Raw genomic sequence first — 16,261 nt, 5'->3', positions numbered from 1 at the left:
AGCTTGAAGAGTGGTTTAAGGTATGGCAGCTGAGATTCAATACCAAGAATTGCAGAGTCATGCATATGGGGAGTGGAAATCCGAAAGAACTGTATTTGATGGGGCGGGGTGGGGGGGTGTGGAGGCTGATGTGCACGGAACAGGAGAGAGACCTTGGGGTGATAATGTCAAATGATCTAAAGTCGGGGAAACAATGTGACAAGGCGATAGCTAAAGCCAGAAGAATGCTGGGCTGCATAGAGAGAGGAATATCAAGTAAGAAAAGGGAAGTAATTATCCCTTTGTACAGGTCCTTGGTGAGGCCTCACCTGGAGTACTGTGTTTAGTTCTGGAGACCATATCTCCAAAGAGACAAGAGGCAAGATGGAGGCGGTCCAGAGAAGGGCGACCAGAAAGGTGGATGGTCTTCATCGAATGACTTATGAGGAGAGATTGAAGAATCTAAATATGTACACCCTGGAGGAAAGGAGGAGCAGAGGTGATATGATACAGGCTTTCAGATACTTGAAAGGTTTTAATGATCCAAAGACAATGACAAACCTTTTCCGTTGCAAAAAAATCAGCAGAACCAGGGGTCACGATTTGAAGCTCCAGGGAGGAAGACTCAGAACCAATGTCAGGAAGTATTTCTTCATGGAGAGGGTGGTGGATGCCTGGAATGCCCTTCCAGAGGAAGTGGTGAAGACCAGAACTGTGAAGGACTTCAAAGGGGCGTGGGATAAACATTGTGGATCCATAAAGTCTAGAGGACGTGAATGAAGAGTGGGTGGCTCGCGGGAATGACGGCTACTATCTGGAGATAATACCCTTATTCAATAAACAAACACACAGTTAATGCGACTCCAACATTGCTCTAAGTCTCCAACATTGCTCTAAGCTTCAACCGCAAGAGGAAATGTGGAAAAAAGGATTTGCATTTACAAAAAAGCGGGGAGTAGCTTGCTTGTTACGTCGGTTACTACCCCAAACCAAATAAGCCTGATACTTCGCTTTCAATGCATATCCAGCATAGCTCTCTGCTTCAGTGGCAGGGGAGAAAGTCTTGATACTTCACTTTCAATGCATATCCAGCATAGCTCTCTGCTTCAATGGCAGGGGGAATGAAGAAAAGTGGATCTATATACAGACAACAACCAACAAGGACTGAATTACATAGTCTGGGTAAACAAATAAGCATGGGTGTAGCTTGCTTATTGCGGTGGTTACTACCCCTAACTAATTAAGCTAGATATTTCACTTAGATGCAGTTCCAACTCTGCTCTCTACATTAATGGTGGGGGTGGAAGGAAAATAGAACCAAATGGTTACTAAGAGCCAAGAGTAACAGATAAGTATGAGAAAAAAAAAGTGTGAAACTTGCTGGGCAGACTGGATGGGCCGTTTGGTCTTCTTCTGCCGTCATTTCTATGTTTCTATGTTAATTTAAAATGTAATTACTTAAAGACTATCATGTAAATTGTGTTATTTTGACCAATATAAAGTTTGCAGAATTTTAAGTTTTTGTGTGCAGAATTCCCCCAGGAGTAGTTAGTCCATTTTCAAAATTAGTAGATGCACCCAGAACTGATTGGGAGCAGGCATAAATGCATGCATATTGAATTTATGTGCACACTTTTGAAAATAGTTTGCGTGTAAATGGTTTCCTTGTCCCAACTCTGCCCCAGAAATATCTCTTTCAGGTACTTGTTAAAAGTAGGCACAAAAATCGCTTTTTCACATGTGTATTTTACCCATGGGGTCATTTTCAAATAACCCATTTATGCAAGTAAATGCTTTTAAAAATTCTCCCGCTAAAGTCTGACGTGTGCGTAAAACAAAAGAAATGGGAAAGAAAGGAAAGAAATAAAGGATACAACCTAAAAAGATGTTGCTCGAGCTCACCCCTAATTGTCACCTGTGCATATGGCACATACATTAAAATATCAGTAAAATACAAAATCTATAGATAAAATGTTTCTCTGAGGACAAACAGAATGTCAGTCCTCAAACATGGGTAACATCATCAGTTGGAGCCTGGCACTGAAATTTGATTTCATAGTTTCCAGAAACTTTGAGCATGCCCTATTGGGCATGTGCAGTGTGTTCCTTCACTCTATAATTTAGCTTAGGCTTGGAGATACCAACTCCAAGGGGTGGTGGGAGGGTTTTGTGAGGAATGATATTGTATTTTCTGTGGAGAACACCTGTTGTAGGTCAGCAACTCAGCTTTCCTTTATATTTCCTGAGTTGCCTGAAAATGTTTGCAAATGTTACTAATCACTGGTGGTGATAAAAGTCAGCTGCTTGAAAAATTGAATTGTTAGTTAATGTACAGCGGGCCTCTGATCTGACTGGAGTGACACAAAATAACAGTCAGGAGCAAAGAAGTTAGGGAAACGGCTGAAGGAGTTTGATATCACAGACTAGATGTAGGAAAAAAGACAGTTATGGTTTGGACATATGTAAAGAAGAGATTAGTTACATGAGTTGGAAGATGCTGCAAATGAAGATGGAGGAAAAAGGGTCATAGAAGACCAGTAATGCCTATAGCAACTGTCCCTGTTAATGAAATTTTTTTTTTTACTTCACCTAACTGTTCTCCTTTATACCATACATCTTAGTCACTTACCCTCATGCATTTGAAGTGGAATATTAAGTACAATTAGACCAAATGATAAAAAGTAACACTGTGCTTGTTATATAACATTTTCAGCATATGTGACCTGCTTTAGGTATATGAATATTTCCACAAATCTATAGCTGGTAGGATGTAGGGGTATGTAGGTCTCTTGTGTTAATGTAATGAGTAGAAGTTCCAGATATTTTAGTTATTTGTTCTGTAAGAGTAGATATGCAAAAAGAATGCAGTGTTACATTATTACAGCCCAAAATCCAGTAAAAGATCGTTTTTCAAATTACTGCCATATGTGTGTATAGGAGATGTTTTGCAGAGTGGGATTATTTTAGATTCCAGAGTAATTTGTTTCATATTTTGAGTGTTCTACAATTCAGATGTCCCATTGGATACAATGTGATTTTTGACTGTGATATAAAGTAAGAGTTTACAATAATTCTTTTAAGCAAGTAATTGAAATTAAAGATTGTGTTATATATGCCAAATAAAGTAATAGTTTTACCAGGGATACATATGAGTACAATAGTGATGATTTTGGTCAAACTGCTGTTTATGAAGGACCTGTGTGCAGTACTTCTCTCCCACCAGCAGGGGTCCTCAGTGCGCCATGTTCCCAGTTGCTCAGATCTCCAAGCTCTATAGCTTGGAGATCCTGCTGGCGGCAATGTTTCCTAGAACTGTCCACATAAAAGCCTGCATCTCCATTAATATGGTGCCTCAGCTTCACGTTCCTGCTTGTGGCCCTTGTTACTCTTGTTCTTGCCTTGCCTTGTCTCTCCTTTGTTTTTTCTGCTCTTGTTTTGTCTCTTGTTTGTATTTGGCCCAAGTTTGTGACCTTCTGATGCCCTGTCTCTGTTCTTGTTTTGTATCTTGTTTTGTTTAGCCTTGTATTTGACAAATGTTTGTGGCCTTCTGGTTTTGATTATTTGCCTTGTTTCTTGTTTGTGGCCCTCTGGTTTTTGCTTTATGTCTGTCTGTCCTGTGTCTTGTGGTGCATTCCCTGTTCTGTGTTTGTTTTATGGATACCCTTTCCTGTAGACTTGCCCTGCTCTTTTGGGTGTCCTTTGTCCTGAGTGCACCTCCTTCTAAGTCCTACCAACCCTCAACCTGAGAGCTCAACCCAAGGGGGAGATGGCTGGTATAAACAGAAGATCCTGGTTCTAGGCCACTCTTGTTCCTGCTCAAGCTAGCTATTCCTGGGTCCAGTCCCGCTCCTGCTCTGGGGGATTAGCATTACCCAGCAGTCATGCCATCACAGGTTAAAACTGAATGAGTTAAGATAGATATTTGGCATTCTCCAAGGACAAGCTGAGAGAAACCCAACTCTGCGGGGTGGTGGGTGGGTTTTGTGAGGACTACCATCCTGCTGTCCTTGGAAAACACCTGTTACAGGTAAGCAACTCTGCTTTCTCCAGGGACAAGCAGGATGGTAGTCCTCACACATGGGTGATTATGAAGCTATAGGCCACTCCCAACGTGTACAGCAGAGAACAGGTGCCAATGTGCACAACAACTAGAGCTGCAACAACCAGAGGAGTAGGCCTGCACCAAAGGATAGGGCCCACGGAGGGAGAATTGGGTTTTCATGGCTGAAAGAGATTAGAAGACGGACTGTCCAAATGACCGTCCTACCAGCCATCCTTATTCAGGCAATAATGCGAGGCAAATGAGTGGCGGGAACTCCAGGTCGCTGCTCTGCAAATCTCGTGAATGGGGACTCTACGCAAGTCAGTCACCGAGATTGATATGGCCCGCATGGAATGAGCCTTGACATGACCTTCAAGCTGTAAGCCTGCCTGAGCGTAGCAGAAGGAAATTCAGTCTGCAAGCCAATGGGATAATGTCTGTTTAGATACAGCGACCCCCCGATCTGTTTTTGTCGAAGGATGCAAACAGCTGACTGGATAGGCGATGAGGCGCCATCCGTTCCAAGTAAAAGGCCGGAGCCCTTTTACAATCCAGAGTGTGCAGAGCCCATTCACCCTGGCAAGCGTGCGGTCTTGGAAAAAAGGAAGGCAACTCAATGGACTGATTGAGATGGAACTCCGTGACCAACTTAGGAAGGAACTTCGGGTGCTTATACAGAACCACCTTATCATGACAGAATTTTGTATAAAGGGATACGACACCAGAGCTTGCAGCTCTCTTTCCCTGTGCGCTGAAGTAACTGCAACCAGGAATATGACCTTCCAGGATAAGTATTTCAAGTCGCAGGACTTCAATGGCTCAAAAGGAGCCTTCATGAGCTGACACAGGATGACGTTGAGGTCCTAGGAGACCGCTGGCAGCTGCGTGGGGTCTTAAGTTGTAACAAGCCCTGCATGAACCGTGCCATATGTGGATGTGTGTAAATGGATGCACTATCCCTATTCTGATGGTATGCTCTGATGGCACTAAGGTGAACTCTCACTGATGTGGTCTGCAGACCAGACTCTGAGATGTGCAACAGGTAGTCCAAAAGCTTCAGTGGGGAGCAAGAGAAGGAATCCACTCCATGTCCCACACACCAATCCGAAAAATGCTTCCACTTGAGATTCTAGGATTTTCTTGTGGAGGGTTTTCTGAACTTCCAATAGGACATGCGAAATGTCCTTCAAAACGCCCAGAGCCTGGACAGACACCCGGTCAACATCCAAGCTGTGAGGGACAGGGCTTGGAGGTTGGGGTGGCGGATTGGGGGGGGGGGGCTCCTGAGGCCAGCTCCCATAGAAGTGGCAATCAGACCTGGCGAGGCCAAAAATTGTACAATCAGGATCATGGTATCCTGGTCCTGTTTAGAGCTTTTGGAGTGTTTTTGAAATGAGCAGAAGGGGAGGGTAAGCGTATAGCAGCCTGGTGCCCCAGTAAAGCGAAAAGTCATCCGACATCAACCCTTTGCTTGTCTGACCCAGAGATCAGAAGCAAGCAAGTTTTAAAAGTATTGGAGGTAGACACATTCATAGCTAGATTCCTTATGGGGTCAGCAAATATTACACCTGATTCACCGGGCTTGACTGGATTCCCAAAACCACTCCTGCGGGCTTTGGTTTCATCATGCTGTTATGGCTCTGCAAGCCGGTTAAAGGTAATCCCCTGGCAGGAGGAGCACGGAGCACAAGAGCTGGGTAGTGCAGGGTCTTCTGCCTGACTGGCCACCTCCCCTTTGAGTTGAGCCTGCAGGTTCTGGTAGCTGGCAGGACTTTGTGGTGGTGCCCTTGGGGGAGGTGTACAAGCAGAGACGATGCAGGCTGTGGTCAGGACAGGCAACAAGTGAAGTAGCGTTGAAGGTCAGGCTGGGTCAGGAACGAGAAGTCAGTCCAAGGTGAAAGAGTGGCAGGGTAGGCAGGAACCAGGGCAGACAAGGAGAGACAGGAACAGGAAGAATAAATACAGAGCAAAGGCAGGGCAAAAATGGAAAAGTGTGCAAGGCAAGACATCAGAGCTACAAAGACAGGAACAAGGCAAAATAGGAACAGGACAAGCAAGATCAGGACAGGGCTAAGGCTAGGTAGGCACAGGGTAGGACCTAGGCAGGGCGAAACAGAAACAGAACGCAGGGCAAGACAGGGTTCAGACAAAGAAATATAGAAAACAGGCAAGAGAGCCACTGGGAGGCCACACAGGAAACATGGAGAAGTAACAGGCAGGAGGACCATTGGAAGACAGACAGAGAAATGGACAGGGCAAGAAGGTCTCTAACAGGTCACACTGAAAACAAGAACAAGGAGTGGAGGAGCAGCCTAGTAGTTAGAGCAGCAGGCTGCAAACCAGGTAAGCCAGGGTTCAAATACTGCTGCCGTTCCTTGTGACATTGAGCAAGTCCCTTCCCCTCATTGCCTCAAGTATAAATTTAGTACCTGATTCACTAAGGGTTTTTTCCCATAGATACAAAATGGGAGAAAAACCTTAATGAATCTGACCCTTAGGTTGTGAGCCCTTTGGGGTTAGAGAAAAACCTACAGTACCTGAATGCTTTGAAGTGCCTGAAAAAGCAGAATATAAATAAGTAATAATAAAACAAGGTAGAATAAAAGTGCAAAAGTGGCCACAGCAAGGAGCAAAAGAGACTTGATGACGAGGCACTAGGAAAGTTGACAAAGCCATGGGGCCCGATGAGGTTCATCCCAGGATACTGAGGGAGCTCAGAGGTATGCTGGCGGGACCGCTGTGTGATCTGTTCATTAGATCCCTAGAAACAGGAGTGGTGCCGAGTGATTGGAGAAGAGCGGTGGTGGTCCCACTTCACAAGAGTGGGAACAGAGAGGAGGCTGGTAACTATAAGCCAGTTAGCCTCACCTCTGTGGTGGGAAAAGTGATGGAGACACTGCTGAAAGAGAGAATAGTGAACTATCTACAGTCGGGAGAATTGCTGGACCAGAGGCAGCATGGATTCACTAGGGGAAGATCCTGTCAGACAAATCTGATTGACTTTTTCGACTGGGTGACTAGGGAGTTGGATCAAAGAAGAGCGCTTGATGTCATCTACTTGGATTTCATCAAGGCTTTTGATACGGTCCCGCACAGGAGGCTGGTGAATAAAATGAGAAGCTTAGGGAGTGAGTGCCGAGGTGGTGGCCTGGATTGCAAACTGGTTGACGGACAGAAGACAATTTGGATTCCGGAAGTCACACAGTACAGAGAGACCTTGCTCACTTCCCTCTCAGATACCATTCTGAGAGGGTTAGACCATGGAAACTCGTATCTTTTAATTCTATTGGATATTTCGGCGGCCTTTGACACTATAAATCACGAGTCTATGATCTGTAGACTTAAAGAAATTGGTCTTAGAGATACTACGCTTGCCTGGTTCACATCTTATTTAACAGAGAGATCATTCAAAGTTAAAATAAACGCAGTAGAATCCAAAGTGATGAGATTGTCCTCGGGAGTGCCACAGGGTTCATCCCTTTCTCCCACGTTGTTCAATATATATATGGCACCGCTATGTAGACTGTTATCAGGGTTAGGACTGGTTTATTATATATTTGCCAATGACGTCCAGATACTTCTCCCAATTAAAGATTCATTAAATACTACTCTGAAAGTATGGGACATTTACTATAACTCTATTAATCAACTTCTTACCCAGATGTCACTTTCGCTTAATAACACCAAAACGGAGATTCTATATATTTGTAACAAGGTCACCGAAAAAATCGTATTAGAAATTAATTCTATGTCACCCGTTTTAAACATCAAATACGAAGTTAGGAGCTTGGGCGCCATATTAGACAGCGAACTTCATTTAAAGGCATTCGTAAAGACTTTAATAAAAGATGGTTTTTACAAACTTCGAATTTTAAGGAAATTAAAGCCTTTGTTGCAGTACAATAATTTTCGTATGGTGCTTCAAGCATTATTATTGACAAAATTGGATTATTGCAATGCTCTCTTTTTGGGCCTCCTATTAGTAACTATCCGTCCACTACAACTTTTGCAAAATGCGGCTGCGCGATTATTAACTAATTCTAATAAATTTGACCACATTACCCCAGTTTTGATGAATCTTTATTGGCTTCCTATCAGCTATCGAATTAAATATAAATGTCTAATGCTTATCCATAAAGCTATCTACGGCAATAACAATGAATGGTTGAATGCATCCCTTCACATTCATACACCTTCACGTAATTTACGGTCTTTAGGCAAGGCACTTCTTACAGTCCCTTCTATAAAATCTGCACATCTGAATGCGGTTAGAGAGAGGGCCCTCTCTATAGCTGGCCCCAAATTGTGGAATTCACCCCCACTTGAGCTGCGCTTAGAGGAGAATATTCAGTCTTTTAAGAGGCAACTAAAAACATGGTTGTGTACACAAGCTTTCAACACTACAGTTTGATTCCAAATGACTCTCCTATGAACTAGAAGATACTTAGCAGATTTTATCAACCCTATTTTGCTAGTTTGATATAGAATGAATTGTATGTATTTTATTATTTTAATTGATTATAGTACAATTTTATGTTATATTATTTATAGGGTCATTTTATTTTATTTTATTTTAGTTATCTCACGATATTTTATTTGTTTTTAGGACATGTCGTTAAAGACTGTCCATCGTTTTATTGTAAACCGACTTGAAGTGTACACAATAAGTTTATTTATTTATTTAAAAACTCTTCTATACCGTCGTTATGTTGGAGAACCATCACAACGGTTTACATAAAGGCACGATAACAATTATGAGTGGTATAGATTACAACTTGAACATGTGCCATCATAGTACAGTAACAATAAAGTACAATAAGCTATATGTTTAAGTAAGCTAATCAGTTTGGTATGACAATTTATCATCGGTACAAAATTAACTTTACTGTGAGTTTGTTTTGTGCGTCCATCTTAATCAATTGTTTTTCTCCTTCCCTTTGTCTTTATCGAAAGCTTGTTTATAGAGCCAGGTTTTCAGGTTAGATTTAAAGATTTTCAGATTTCTCTGGAGCCTTAGTTCGAGAGGCATGGTGTTCCATAGTACAGGGCCAACCAGTGACAGTGCTCTTTCCCTTACTTGAGTGAGCCGAGCTGATTTGACAGAGGGGACAGTTAGTAGAGCCTTATTTGCAGATCTTAGGTTTCTGTGAGGGACATGTACGCGCAGTGCTGTGTTAAGCCAGTCAGCTTTTTCCTCATGTATTAACTTATGTTCGGTATATAAAAATGTCTAAATAAATAAATAAATGGAACTTACTCTGAAGAGAGAGCAGTGTTAAGCGGAGTGCCGCAAGGATCGGTGTTGGGACTGGTCCTGTTGAATATCTATGTGAGCGACATAGCGGATGGGATAGAAGGTAAGGTTTGTCTGTTTGCGGATGACACTAAGATCTGCAACAGAATGGACACGCCAGAAGGAGTGGAGAGAATGAGACGGGATTTAAAGAAGCTGGAAGAGTGGTCGAAGATATGGCAGCTGAGATTCAATGCCAAGAAGTGCAAAGTCATGCATATGGGGTGTGGAAATCCGGAAGAACTGTATTCGATGGGGGGTGAAGGGCTGATGTGCACAGAGCAGGAGAGAGACCTTGTGGTGATAGTATCTAACGATCTGAAGTCGGCGAAACAATGTGACAAGGCGATAGCTAAAGCCAGACGAATGCTGGGCTGCATAGAGAGAGGAATATCGAGTAAGAAAAGGGAAGTGATTATCCCCTTGTACAGGTCCTTGGTGAGGCCTCACCTGGAGTACTGTGCTCAGTTCTAGAGACCGTATCTCTGAAGAGACAGAGATGGATGGAGGCGGTCCAGAGAGGGGCGACCAAAAAGGAGGATGGTCTTCATCGAATGACTTATGAGGAGAGATTGAAGAATCTAAATATGTACACCCTGGAGGAAAGGAGGAGCAGAGGTGATATGATACAGACTTTCAGATACTTGAAAGGTTTTAATGATCCAGAGATAATGACAAACCTTTTCTGTTGGAAAAAAATCAGCAGAACCAGGGGTCACGATTTAAAACTCCAGGGAGGAAGACTCAGAACCAATGTCAGGAAGTATTTCTTCACGGAGAGGGTGGTGGATGCCTGGAATGACCTTCTGGAGGAAGTGGTGAAGACCAAAACTGTAAAGGACTTCAAAGGGGCGTGGGATAAACACTGTGGATCAATAAAGTCTAGAGGATGTGAATGAAGAGTGGGTGGCTCACGGGAACAACAGCTACTATCTGGTGATAATACCCTTATTCAATAAGCATACACACGGTTAATGCGACTCCAACATTGCTCTAAGCTTCAGCGGCAATGAGGAAATGTGGAAAAAAGGATTTGCATTCACAAAAAAGTGTCGAGTAGCTTGCTTGTTACGGCGGTTACTACCCCAAACCAAATAAGCCTGATACTTCACTTTCAATGCATATCCAGCATAGCTCTCTGCTTCAATGGCAGGGGAGAAAGTTTGACACTTCACACATATCCAGCTTAACTCTGTGCTTCAACGGCAGGGGAGAAAGTTTGACACTTCACGCATATCCAGCATAACTCTCTGCTTCAACAGCAGGGGGGAATGAAGAAAGGTGGATCTATATTCAAGCAACAACCACAAGGACTGAATTACATAGTCTGGATAAACAGATAAGCATGGGTGTAGCTTGCTTATTGCCGTGGTTAATACCCCTAACTATTTAAGCTATTTCACTTAGATGCAGTTCCAACACTGCTCTCTACATTAATGGCGGGGGTGGAAGGGAAATAGAATAAAAAAGGTTACTAAGAACCAAGAGAAACAGATAAGTATGTGAGAGAAAAAAAAAAGTGCGAAAGCTTGCTGGGCAGACTGGATGGGCCGTTTGGTCTTCTTCTGCCGTCATTTCTATGTTTCTATGAGTGAGGCAGGCTTTTAAGACATGGCAGGACTGTCTCATGTGCCTTCAAGGCAGCCTGCGCAGCTCAGACTGCAGCCGACTGAGGGCCTCTGCAGTAGAGATGTGAATCGTGTGCCCGATCGTCTTAACGATCGGGTTCGGCTGGAGGGAGAAAAAAATCTGATCGCTGGAGATGTGAATTGGAATCGGTTCTGATTCACATCGTTAATTTTTTTTTAGTGAGGCCCGACCCTTTAAAATTGACCCCTTACCTTCCCCCCCTGAACCCCCCCAAAACATTTTACGTGTACCTGGTGGTCCAGTGGGGGCGCGGGGACCGATCTCCTGCTCTTGGGCCATCGGCGCCATTTTGGCTGCCACTCAAAAATGGCGCCGATGGCCCGATTAAAAAAAAAACCCACCCGACCCTTTAAAGATGACCCCTTAGCTTCTTCCACCCTCCCGATCCCCCCAAAACATTTTAAAATTACCTGGTGGTCTAGTGGTGGTCCCGGGAGCGATCTCCCGTTCTCGGGCCTTCGGCTGCCTCTCATAAAGATGGCGCCGGCCATCCAGTGCTCCTACCATGTGACAGGGGCCGGCCAATGGCACGGATTCCCTGTCACATGGTAAGGGCAAAGGGCCATCGGCGCCATCTTTATGAGTGGCAGCCCGAGAATGGGAGATTGCTCCCGGGACCACCACTAGACCACCAGGTAATTTTAAAATGTTTTGGGGGGATCGGGAGGGTGGAAGAAGCTAAGGGGGTCATCTTTAAAGGGTCGGGTGGGTTTTTTTTTTAATCGGGCCATCGGCGCCATTTTTGAGTGGCAGCCAAAATGGCGCCGATGGCCCGAGAGCGGGAGATCGGTCCCCGCGCCCCCACTGGACCACCAGGTACTCGTAAAACGTTTTGGGGGGTTCGGGGGGGATGGGGGGGATGGGGGGAAGGTAAGGGATTAATTTTATAGGGTCGGGGTGGGTTTAGGGGTGTGCCGATAAATTGTGAAAATTTCTATTGTATCGCGCACTGTACCGATTTTTGACGATTTAAAAAATATCGGACGATTTTTTTAAATCGTCAAAAAACGATTCACATCCCTACTCTGCAGGATGGCTGTATCAGAGCCAGGATGTTACACTTATAAGTGCAAATTTATAGATATTGCAATGGCAATGAGAGAAAATTGTGCTTCACGGGCTGCAGTCATATAATCTTTGTTTGTGAATGTTCTCTATTTTTTCATCATGTTTGAGTTTTAAGAAGAATCACATCACATTTTTAAGTTAACATTTGAATATGAGGTGATTTAATAATATAGCCTACCCTTCTTTTAAAACTCTGAGTGTTAGCTTATATCTAAGCATATCCTACCTTGCAAAGATTTATACGAGATGTTTTTGACAAGTTTGACTACACACAGTAATTAAGAAACACATAAGGATTTGTTTTTTAAAGACAGCATTTTAATTATAGGTCTTTTTTAGCCATGTCATACATTTCCGTTCGAAATATAGAATATCTGTTTTTACTTTTCATAATTCACTCTCCCAGTGAACCTTTTTTGTTTCCTGTTTCAGGGATTTAAAAGGTGTTATAGTCACACTTAGTGACAGTGGGCATCTTCAGTGCTCCTATTTTGGCACAGATCCTTCTCTTTTCCAAGCCCCGAAAGTTGAATCGAGAGAGATAAACTATGAAGAGCTGGATGTGGAAATGAAAGAGCTTCAGAGGATCATCAAGGAGGCTACAAAAACTCAAGGTACCCCAAATCTTTTCTATATGTTCATAACATTCAGTTGTCTTTACTGTTCTTGATTTGTTGACATATAACTTCTTGAGCTACAGTATTTATTTTTCTGGTAAATGTTTTAGTATTCTATATTAATTAATATGGACAGTGGTGATTTGGAATAGTAGTACTCAGACTGCGTTAGAGCAAAAGTTTTTTAATTTTAAGTTATTTTTGCAATCCAGCGTCATTATAACTCATGCCCTGAAAATGGTTACTATGAAAAGCGTGCCATAAGTGTCATTCAACAGGCTGCATGGAATAACTTTTTAAAACTGAAAGTTTAATTCTTCCAGTTTGACCAGCATCCAATCATTATTTGTCCTCAAGGGAGTCAAGTGTTAGGACATTAATCTCCCATTTTTTATTCAGGTTTTCAGTCTCTGCCAAAATGCCAAGAACAGACTAGCCTCAGTTCATAGCTCTGATCTTATGTTTGATCTTAGTCAAAAAGAGAGAGAAGCAATCAAGTAATATTGTGATTGATAACTGGTTTAATTACAAAAAGAAAAAAATGCAATAATTTTTCTCCAAGGACAAGCAGGAACAAATTCAGCCACGTAAGTGGGTGATGTCACTGTATGGAGCTGACCTGGACATGCTCTTTAGAGCTCAGAAAGACCTAGAATTCTTTCTCAACTTGTGCAGTTGTTCCCATGCAACCACCATTGTGTGAGTCTCCTCATTCCATTTTCTTCCGCTGAAATGAAATGATATTTTTACTCTCTCTTAATTTACTTCTTGCTTTATTTTTTTGAATATTTCAAATCTTTGTGTGCTTTCTATGTTTTATTTCTTTAATTTGTATTATATTTTCCAATTTTTGTTTTCTTTGAATCACCTAAAAATAAAAATGAAACAATTTTCTTGATGAATTTTTTCCAGCGCTATGTCAGGGAAAAGATCAAAGTCGGGGAAAAGACCCTTTAAATTATGTGCAAGCACAAGATGTACAACTTGGATCTCCATGAAATCTGTCTCCACTGCTTCGGCTCCTCCTATGACTTGACTACTTGCGCAGCATGTGGAGGACGTCACCTCAAGTGCTTTTTCTGGGAACTTAAACTGAAATATCTGTTGTCCTCCCTGTTGGATAGAATTCAGTCAGACCACTACCAATAAAAGAAAAAGTCATATTCTTATAAGCACTGAAATCTTGATGTCCCTAACTCTCACACCGAGCATAAAAATAAAACTGACAAACTTTAAAAAATAAATAAAATAAAAGATAACACTTCACTGTGCCAAAACTACATTGGTACAGAACAAGGTAGTACCATCCACTTACAAAGCAAGTATCTCCATTAAGAGCATTGGAGCAATCCATATTAGCTGCCTTGGTGCCGATACAGCTCTTCAGCTCAGAAAATCAATTTCTAAATTAATTATTGTTAAACAGTTTTAGTGCCCGAATTGAACACTTCCTCAGTGATACTTCAGCCTACTGCTACTAAATACCATTTCATGCAAAGATTATGATTAGTTTGTTCATAGTTATATGAAAAAGATTCCAACTACTCTTCTGCCTCCATCACTCATGGAACTGATCTTAGAAAAGTTTTCAGCTGAGCTAAACTTAGTCTCCTTTTCCACCTTATCAGAAGGTTACACAGACACATGAAGAGAGGTCTCACATCTCCATTTCTTCCATTACCAAAGGAGTCCCAGTTCTAATCTGTGATTCTTATGATTTCCTTTCATCTTTTGGATCTCACTCCTTTAAATTGATTGAGAAATCCACAGGTCACCTTCTGACCCTTTACCAAAGCTTATAAGGAACACTGTTCCATCGGAAGGCATGTCCTACCCTGCCTTTCTCCAGATATTCTCCACAGTAGAAGTGCAGTCTCACTATGACACAAAAAACATATTTCTCTTCTTAAACTTCAACAAAAACATTCAAATACTCAGCACAATTTCAACTGGAACAATGCCAATAAGTTAATTGTGAATGTTTTGCAGTTAAAATTAAAGCATTTAACTGACTGAGCTGACAGCAACATAGTCACTTAAAGAAAGCCCAAAATGGCTGTTATGTGAAGTATTTTACCTTCATCAGGGATATTCTTTATTTCAATCGCTGCAGTGCTCATGCACAAATAAGTGAATGTTTTCCATAGCGGGCCCCAGACTATGGAACTCTCTTCCAGAGTCACTATGCCAGGTAACCGAAAGAAAGTGTTCCTGAGCACAAGCTGGAAGGGTTTTTCTCCTGGTGGACGTGTATATTACATTGTGGAATCTGCATTGTGGCTAAGTATATTTTTTGATTATTGCAAGGTTTTTGATTATTGCAAGGTTCTGTGATTATTCCTGTGGGTTTTAATTTTCTTAGTCTGTTTCATTTCTTTATAGTTATTACTATTACTGTAGAAAGTAATTACTATTACTGTAGAAAGGTTCTGTGATTATTCCTGTCTGTTTTTAATTTTCTTTATAGTCTGTGTTTCATCTCTTTATAGTAAGTTATTAATCTATTAGTTGATTTGCTGTTTGAATAAAGCTAGAAGGAAAAAAAAAAAAAAAACCAAAAAAAGAAACCTCCAAGTAGACAGCTCTCCAGCTTTTAAAACACCTTTTAAACTCTCCCTTGGAGTTAGTTGGCACAAAAAATCGGTTCAAACTAAAAAATTGGGGCATAAAGACTGTTTTTTAAAACAATTGACCAAAAGCAAAGGCAACAGTCCAGAAGTGCCCTACTTTACCCAGCTTGTCCCAGGCTAAACTGTTTGACTCCCACCCCTGGGGCTTGTTTTCTAATAAAGACTGCCTAACTTCCCATTGGCAGCGAGATAAATTAGTACATTGGTAACAGTCAAGGAAATACAAATCACAAACTACCAAGATGAGGACTATCCAATGTAACTGCTGTAGAGCCTTTATTCTGAGGGAAAGCATCTGGAAACTTAGAGCTTGCCCAATTTGTGCACAACTCTCTTCCTTGAAAATGGAGTTGACTGAGATAAAAGCTCAATTAGCTTCAATTAAAAGTATTACACCCACATTGCATTACACAGATAATAATTCCCCAATATCACAGAAAAACCAGGAGTCAAGAAAAGGAGATCCATTAGGCTCAGGTAGGACCCACAGTCACCCATTCTTGACAGATGGGCAGCCAACAGGTACACCCTCCCACTCAAACAGGTCATTAAGAAATTCTTTACAATCCAGGATTACAGTGGGCTCTGGTAGAATTAGACCTGTGATGAGGAGACACACAATGTACCAAATGCAAAAAGAACAAGCCCTCTCTATATTAAAAACTGAGGAAGTTCTTGAGAAAAACATTGCAGTATTACCAGAAAAGAGAGAAAAAACACAATGCATGCAGTATTTCAAGATCCATAACCAAAAGAAAAATCTAATTGAGATGGATAACTCTGTCAACAGTGGCACAACTACAAACAGAAAGAGTAAAGTGAATAACAAATCTCAACTAATATCTCATCAGGAGTCCAGGAAAAGCAATAACCTTAAAGAGAGTACCTGGAAGGCTATGACCACAAATGCTCATAGTTTGGGAAATAAAATCCCAGATCTGCAGGCCCTAATGGCTGAGGCAGAATTGGACATTGTTGCTAT

At 41.9% G+C, this 16,261-nt stretch overlaps 1 protein-coding gene across 2 annotated transcripts in view; it reads left to right on the top strand.

Annotated features, from left to right (window-relative positions):
• BBS9 (Bardet-Biedl syndrome 9) overlaps positions 1-16,261 on the top strand; it is a 1,052,120-nt gene that overhangs the window by 338,245 nt on the left and 697,614 nt on the right. For both annotated transcript variants that reach the window (XM_029589776.1, XM_029589777.1), the window contains one exon: positions 12,465-12,646. In XM_029589776.1, coding sequence (XP_029445636.1) covers positions 12,465-12,646 — 182 coding nt within the window. The remainder of the gene's footprint in view (positions 1-12,464; positions 12,647-16,261) is intronic.

This window comes from Rhinatrema bivittatum, chromosome 2 (assembly GCF_901001135.1).
Source record: "Rhinatrema bivittatum chromosome 2, aRhiBiv1.1, whole genome shotgun sequence".
NCBI lineage: Eukaryota > Metazoa > Chordata > Amphibia > Gymnophiona > Rhinatrematidae > Rhinatrema > Rhinatrema bivittatum.
The sequence above is the reverse complement of the archived record's forward strand: the minus strand, read 5'-3'. Positions and strand labels throughout refer to the sequence as shown.